The sequence below is a fragment of the Vigna umbellata genome, chromosome 5 (assembly GCF_029865625.1).
Source record: "Vigna umbellata cultivar VRB3 chromosome 5, Vumbellata_1.0, whole genome shotgun sequence".
Lineage (NCBI taxonomy): Eukaryota > Viridiplantae > Streptophyta > Magnoliopsida > Fabales > Fabaceae > Vigna > Vigna umbellata.
This window is the reverse complement of record NC_142169.1, coordinates 41,206,234-41,214,876: the sequence shown is the minus strand read 5'-3', so window position 1 is coordinate 41,214,876 and position 8,643 is coordinate 41,206,234. Positions and strand designations below refer to the sequence as shown.

The window sequence follows — 8,643 nt, the reverse complement described above, 5'->3', positions numbered from 1 at the left end:
GTATATAGTTAGATTATACAATAGCTCTTAGATTTAAACAATGCATTTGATTAGATAGAATTTTCTTAGACTTTGTACTTTATTTGATGTTGAAATACATTTGAACATGTGTTTGCTATGTTCAAATTGAATTTGTGTATATGTTTTTATATGCAGGTCTGTTTTTGTGGTAGTGGATATCACAAAAACAGACCTGCAATTTTAAAAAACTGCAGGGGAATATGCCGCGGTTCTAACCACAACCGCGGCATATAGTGATTCGTTCTTTTTAAAAAACGAGACATATGGCCGCGGTTTTGACACTAACCGCAGCATATGCTTCACTCTTTTGCCGCGGTTGAACCGCGGCATATAGTGTATTTTTTTTTTATAAAAAAAATGGATTTAGGCAGCGGTTCCCTCGACAACTGCGGCATATTCCGCAACCTATATATCGCGGTTAGAACCGTGGCCTAAAGTGTCTGACTTACTACCGCGGCTGAATATGCCGCGGTTCAAGAACCGCGACGTATAGTGAAAATGAACCGCGATAAAAGCCCCTCGCTACACTAGTGAAGAAAAACAGTTTGAGCTCTTTATGGAAATTTTCAAGAAATTGAAGATTAACATACCCTTCTCTAAGGCACTACAGCAAATGCCTTCATATGCTAAATTTTTTAAGGAACTTCTCACGAAAAAGAGGAAATACATTGAAGAAGAAACTATTGAAGTGCAAGGGAATTTAAGTGCTATCATACAAAAACTCTTACCTCCTAAGTTTAAAGATCCAGGAAGCTTCACCATTCCATATACTATAGGGAAGTTAGTTGTTGGAAGAGCTTTGATTGATTTGGGAGCTAGCATCAATATAATGCCACTCTCTATGTTTCAAAAAATTGAAGGTTTGGAACTCAAGCCTACTCGGATGACTCTCAAACTAGTGGATATATCTCTTAAATATCCTTATGGGGTGGTTGAAGAGGTGCTTGTTAAAGTGGACAAATTTTTATTTCCGGTGGATTTTGTCATCATGGAGATGGAAGGGGATATTGATGTGCCTCTTATTCTTGGGAGACCCTTTATGAAGACGGCTCGACTTTTAATTGTTGTGAAAAATGGCAAACTCAACGTGAGAGTACAAGATGAAGAAGTGAATTTTGATGTGTTTGAAGCTATGTCTCATCCAAAAGATCATAAGGCGTGTTTTCATCTTGATGCACTAGATGAAGTATGTATGATTCAAGAAAAGATGGTACATTGTTCTTCTCCTTTGAGAAAATGCACAGAAGATTTGAATGAAGAAGAAAAGGGATTTGTTGATGAGTGCTTGACTGACTTGGATTCATTGAAAGAAGTCTCTTTTCATGAGGCAAAAATTGAAGAGATTAATACCAAGGAAAAAGTCAAGGAAAATAAACCGGGATTGAAGATGTTACCTCCACATTTAAAGTATGTTTTTAGAAGAAGGTGGGAATAAGCCGGTCATCATTAGTAATTCTTTATCCTCCAAAGAAGAAGAAGAGTTGGTGGGAGTATTAAAAGCCAACAAAGGAGCTATTGGATGGTCAATCTCGGATCTTAAAGGCATAAGCCCAACTTATTGGATGCACAAAATATTCATGGAAAATGAGTATAAACCAGTTGCCCAACCACAAAGAAGACTAAATCCTTTGATGAAAGAGAAGGTTAGAAAAGAAGTTCTGAAGCTGCTGGAGGCTAGTATTATATACCCTATTTCTTATACTGCATGGGTAAGCCCAATACAGGTGGTACCGAAGAAAGGTGGGATGACAATTATATACAATGAAAAAAATGAGCTTATACCTACTAGGACGATTACTAGGTGCAAGATGTGCATTGATTATAAAAAGTTGAATAAATCTACAAGGAAGGATCACTTTCCTCTTCCTTTCATGGATCAAATGTTTGAGAGATTGGCTGGACAAACTTTTTATTGCTTTTTGGATGGTTACTCAGGATACAATCATATTGTGGTAGATCCAAAAGACCAGGAAAAGACAACTTTTACATGTTCGTTCGGTATTTTTGCTTATAAAAAAATGCCATTTAGCTTGTTTAATGCACCGACCACATTTCAAAGATGTATGCAAGCAATCTTTGCAGATATGATAGAAAAATGCATAGAAATCTTCATTGATGATTTTTCGGTATTTGGTGATTTGTTTCAAGTTTGCATATTGTGCTTAAAAGATGCATACAGAAAAACCTTGTTCTTAACTGGGAAAAGTGCCATTTTATGGTGATTGAAGGTATTGTTTTGGGTCACAAAGTTTCTTCCAGGGGAATTGAAGTTGATAGAGAAAAAGTTGAAGTCATTGAGAAACTTCCACCACCAACAAATGTGAAAGGAATCAAGAGTTTTCTGGGACATGCCAGGTTCTATAGAAGATTCATTAAAGACTTTTCCAAGATTGCCAAACTGTTAAGCAATCTGCTTGTCAAATATGTGCCTTTTGCGATGAATGATGAATTCATGAAGGCTTTTGACATTCTGAGGAAGAAGCTGGTTTCTGCACCTGTTATTGTAGCTCTAGATTGGAATCAAGACTTTGAGTTAATGTGTGATGCTAGTGATTATGCTATAGTTGTTGTTCTAGGTTAGAGAAGAGAGAAAGTTTTTCACACTATCTATTATGCAAGCAAAGTTTTGAATGAAGCCTAGTTGAATTATGCTACTACAAAAAAAGGAATTCGTTGCTATAGTATATGCCTTGGAGAAATTTAGACCTTATCTCATTGGGTCTCAGGTGATCATATACACGGATCATGCAGCTATAAAGTATTTGCTAACCAAGCCAGATTCTAAACCACGCTTGATTAGATGGTTCCTTTTATTGCAAGAGTTTGATGTGGAAATCCGTGATAAGAAGGGCAGTGAGAATGTGATTACTGAGCATCTATCCTGGTTAGTAAATGGTAAAGTTGCTAACAACATTTTTTATCCCTGGCAACGGCAGCAAAAACTTGTTGATGGATCGGCAAGTGTACTGAATCGCTCAAGTAATATAAAATGGTAAGACCAAGTATCGTTTCCCAAGAGACTCACAACACTAAACAGTTATGTGATTACTCAACTAATTAAGACTCTAAAGAACATATTTTTGGGTTTTTGAATGCAAATGCAATAAAATAAACATGATTGTAATTTCATCAATTGAGCCTAAACACAAGGGTGAATGGATGATATTGAAAATATGAGATGAATATGTTGTTGGAGTTAGATATCACCTAGTTTACATTCATCTATATAAGAATTCTTCTTTTTTCATTAATGTCAACGTAACTCGCTAAATTACTTAAAACTCGATCCCTCGGTGAAGAAAGCCTATCCTTAATTACTAGGTCACAATCCCTTGCATCCCTAATAATTAATTATGCATTAAGATTAGGAGCTTAAGACGACCAAAACTCATACCCCCATCCCTGAGAAATATTGATTTTGGGAGAATTCCCCAAATCGTGATTGTAAGATATCTCTCGATAACAATCCTAGGGAGAGAAGAGGAGATCTCTCACTTCCCCAAATCGTACAACCCTAGGAGTACGAAATCTCCTGATACTTAGACAAATCATAAGATTTATGTCATACATGAAGAAGAATATCCCTAACAATTAATGAAAGAAGCATATATCAATAATAAGAATCAATTCAAATACATGAGAGTTCACAAGGTTACATAATCCCCCAATAAACAAATAGAATTACAATGGAATGAAAGAATGAAAGAGATAGAAAAACCCTAGAAAGAGAAGAGGAGAGTTATCACAATCCCCAAATCTACCCTCTAGGAATAGGAGAGTTGTCACCATCTCCAAATTTATCCCCAAGGGGTGAAAAGTGTGTTTTTATGCTCAAGCTATCAAAAGATACCATCCCTAGGACGTCCAAGTCCTTAAGTAGACCATAAAAATAGCAGAAACAAGGTTCGGCCCATCTCGCTGGCGCTCAAGCGCCCTAAGTGGGGCGCCCGGGAGTCGAACGGTACTTTCTGGCGTTCAAGCGCCCCTGGAAGGGCGCCTGGGCGCGAAACGACACTAATTTCTGCACTCTGGTTGACTTTTCTACACTCTAGTTGACTGTTCTGCATTCCAACTATTTGGTACTTTAATTCTTCTTTCAAATCATTCCAATAGCCTACAAGTATAACATCAACTCTCTTATTCACAAAACTAAAGTAAAAACATGATTCCAAACAAGTTTCTAAGAAGAAAAGGGTGCATTTAGTGTCAAAATTACATAATAGATAACGATATTTTCAACCGTTATCAGAAGTCATAAGTAAGGAGAAAGAAATTTGGGAGTCCTTTTCAGATGAAACACTCATATATATTCAACAGAGGCCATGGTTTGCTGATATGGATAATTTTAAAGCCGCAGGAGTAATCCCAAAAGATTTTAATTGGCAATAGAAGAAAAAGTTTTTGCATGATGCGAAACAGTTTATCTGGGATGATCCATTTTTATTTAAGATTGGAGTGGAAATCTTTTGAGGCGTTGTGTTACTAATGAAGAAGTAGAAGGAATTCTTTGGCATTGTCATTATTCACCTAATAGGGGGCATTTTAACGGAGAGAGAACAGCTGCAAAGGTTCTCTAGTCAGGATTTTATTGGCCTACTTTGTTTAAAGATGATCATAATCATGCTAGAAATTGTGATAAATTTCAGAGAAGTGGTGTTAAGACTCCGACAAGTGTACCGAATCGTATCAAGTAATAAACATGGTAAGACCAAATATTGTTTCCCAAAAGACTCACGGCCTAAATAGTTATGTGATTTCTTAATTAAATAAAACTTGAAAACAAACTCTTTTGGTGTAAAATGCAAATACAGAAAAGTAAATATGCATGCAACTTGATCAATTGGACAAAAGTGCAGAGATGAACGAATTTGATATTATGAGATGAATGGGGTTTGATTTCACCTAGTTTGCTCTCATGTATATACGAATTCTACTTCTTCATTAATGTCAATGTCACTATCTAAAATACTTAAAAACCGATTCCTCAGCGAAGAATGCCTATCCTTAATTGTAGATAATAACATCTTTCATCATCCCTAATAATTATTTCTTACGAATAAAATCTTAAGACAACCAGAACTCTTATCCTCATTCTTGAGCAATACTGCTGGGAATAATTCTCCAAAACTTGAATTGTAACATACATCATGCTAATGAAGGAGTTAAACAAAGCAAGCAATGAGCGAAGAAGAATTATCCTAACAATTATTGAAAGAAGCATATATAATGAAGAATTAATTCAATACATGAGAGTTTAAAAAGGTTTACATCATTCCCCAACAAGAAATAGAGTTTAGTTCACCATTGGCATGGTTAAAACAAGATGAATAATGGAAAAAGAATGAAAGATAAAACCCTAGAAGTTGAAGATAGGAGCTTCTGCATCCAAATCCGCCACCCAGGGATCAAATAGTGTGTTTTTGTACCTATTCCGTTCAAAGATACAATCCCTAGGACATCCAAGTCCTTAAATAAAACATAAAAATAATAGAAAACGGGTCCAAGCCCACGAAACTAGCGCTCAGCGCCCGACATTGGGGGGCCTAGACAATTTTCGGGATCATATGACGCTTAGGGTCAGGTCAAAAGGCAAGCATGCGTGATGCGACTGAAGGAAGTGGCACTCAACACCCCAAAAAAGGCGCCCAGGCGCGAGACATGGACTTCCTGCGCTGAGGGCTCTAGAACAAGGGCAACCAAGCGTGAGACAATGTAATCTGGTGCTGAGGACCCCTAAAATGGCGCTCAACATTGCTGCGACCCTCCTTTTTTATGCTTTTCCATCTCAACCTGAGTTCCAACTCCTTACTACTTCAATTCTTCTTCCAAATCATCTCAATTCCTGCTAAAAACAATTAAATCTAACATAGAATCATTAAATTAACCTTCAACTCTCTTATTCACACAAAACTATGATTTCAAGCTTGTTTCTAAGTCAAAAAGATTGTTTTAGTATCAAAATAAAGTATTAAATAACGGTAAATTCAACCGGTATCATAACCCCAAACTTAGAACTTTGCTTGTCCTCAAGCAAACAAAATGTAACTTAACTTTCAAACAATAAATACAATGGTTTCAATACATTTGAAAACCTTTTTTTTCAAGACAAGTAATTGCTCATATCAACTTATTATAAAGACTATCAGTCAAGATGAAGAAATGCATTGATTCAATTAAGCTCATTGTGGTGCTCACATAATCACAGAATATTCAACAAATGCTATCCTAATGAATGATCAATCAAGCAAAGATGTAATTATGCATACATGGAACTACTCCTCACCAAGAAAAAAGTGTTTCTCTCAAACACACAGGTGTATATAGAGGTGACTCATTCACTCTACTATCACAATGTCACATAAATCAACTTTGCCTTTCATTTAACCAAAATCAAACATACTCACAAGCAAGTATCATCACAAGGTCTTTTCTATGGCTTGTAATGTGGCTGGGCTAAGAAAAAAATTAGTTTTTCCGGATCACAAAATCCTTGAGTTAAGAGAGTCATTCATAATTGCATATTAATTTGATTCGGGTATGACCTCGATCATTGTGTACTCTATATAATTGATTGTAATAAAGTAGTTTGCCCTTGTTAGTTTGTTAAGTGATCTATCCAAATCTAATATATTATATAATTGATTTAATCGATTAATTATACTAGAAATGAGATTATTAACTTTTGGGTTAAATATGTTTTTCGTCCCTTAAGTATCACACGTTTTTTGTTTTAGTCCCTACTCAAAACTTTGATGGTTTTTAATCCTTATAGTTTTGAAACTTTGAGTTTTAGTCCTTCAAATTGAACGGTGTTAAGTTTTAGTAGAGGTGGCAAACGACATTGCCACGTGAAATACCAGCTGCCCTCTTCTATTTCTGCCACGTTCTTGATTGAAATCAAATTAACAATTAGGGTTCTTAATTGGGCAATTAGGGTTCTTAATTGGGGCAAAGTTAATTAGGGTTCTTAATTGGGGCAAAGTAAATTTTTTCAATTGGAGAAAATTTCACGAGCACTAGAACGACCACCTCAAGCAAACATCGTTTCATGAAACGCCACATTTGAGTTGGGCTTCTTTTCTCCTGGCGAAAAAAGTGGAAGGAAATATCTGGGGATTTGGTATCACGGCTTGAAACAACAAACAGTGGTGTGGGTTGCCAACAGAGAAGATCCTGTTGCCGATTCCAGTGGAGTTTTTCGAATTGCGGAAGATGGAAATCTGGTGGTAGAAGATGCATTCAAAAGTCGCTGGTAAAAGATGACGAAGAAGAACCCAACTGTTAATTGCATTGCAGTGCTGGATGTTCAGTCCCAAAAGGGTCCGACCCAATTTTCTCAACTTCGTCCACTTCGTCTACTTCGTCAACTTCGTCAACTTCGTCCACTTCCTCCGCCTCGTTCACTTCCTCCACATCCTCCACTTCCTCCACTTCCTCCACTTCCTCCACTTCCTCCACTTCCTCCACCTCGTTCACTTCCTCCACTTCCTCCACTTCGTCCACTTCCTCCACTTCGTCCACCTCCTCCACTCCCTCCACTTCGTCAACTTAGTCCACTTCGGCCACTTCCTCCACTTCGTCAACTTCGTCCACTTCGTGCACTTCATCCACCTTGTCCACTTCGTCAACTTCGTCCAACTCGTCCACATTGTCAACTTCGTCCACTGCGTCCACTTCCTCCACTTCCTCCACTTCGTCCACTTCCTCCACTCCACTTCGTCAACTTCGTCCACTTCGTCCACTTCGTCAACTTCGTCCACTTCGCCAACTTCGTCCACTTCCTCCCCTTCCTTCACTTCGTCCACTTAGTCCACTTCCTCTACTTCCTCCACTTCGTCCACTTCGTCCACTTCGTCCATTTCCTCAACTTCGTCATCTTCGTCCACTTCGTTAACTTCGTCACCTTCGTCGACTTCTTCAACTTCGTCCACTTCGTTCGTCCAATTCGTGAACTTCGTCCACTTTGTCAACTTCGTCTACTTCGTCAACTTCGTCCTCTTGATCCAATTCGTCCACATCGTGTACTTCATCCACTTCGTGAATTTCCAAGATTCATTATAGAGGTGACTCATTCACTCTACTATCACAATGTCACATAAATCAACTTTGCCTTTCATTTAACCAAAATCAAACATACTCACAAGCAAGTATCATCACAAGGTCTTTTCTATGGCTTGTAATGTGGCTGGGCTAAGAAAAAAATTAGTTTTTCCGGATCACAAAATCCTTGAGTTAAGAGAGTCATTCATAATTGCATATTAATTTGATTCGGGTATGACCTCGATCATTGTGTACTCTATATAATCGATTGTAATAAAGTAGTTTGCCCTTGTTAGTTTGTTAAGTGATCTATCCAAATCTAATATATTATATAATTGATTTAATCGATTAATTATACTAGAAATGAGATTATTAATTTTTGGGTTAAATATGTTTTTCGTCCCTTAAGTATCACACGTTTTTTGTTTTAGTCCCTACTCAAAACTTTGATGGTTTTTAATCCTTATAGTTTTGAAACTTTGAGTTTTAGTCCTTCAAATTGAACGGTGTTAAGTTTTAGTAGAGGTGGCAAACGACATTGCCACGTGAAATACCAGCTGCCCTCTTCTATTTCTGCCACGT

At 37.3% G+C, this 8,643-nt stretch overlaps 1 protein-coding gene across 1 annotated transcript; it reads left to right on the top strand.

Annotated features, from left to right (window-relative positions):
• The first annotated feature begins 577 nt into the window (after window positions 1-577).
• On the top strand, window positions 578-7,277 carry LOC124840256 (uncharacterized). Its single transcript, XM_088115775.1, has 4 exons — window positions 578-1,428; window positions 2,191-2,597; window positions 2,704-2,916; window positions 7,168-7,277. Exons 1-4 carry the CDS (start codon window positions 578-580, stop codon window positions 7,275-7,277), a joined length of 1,581 nt encoding a protein of 526 aa, XP_087971901.1.
• The last annotated feature ends 1,366 nt before the right edge of the window (window positions 7,278-8,643 follow it).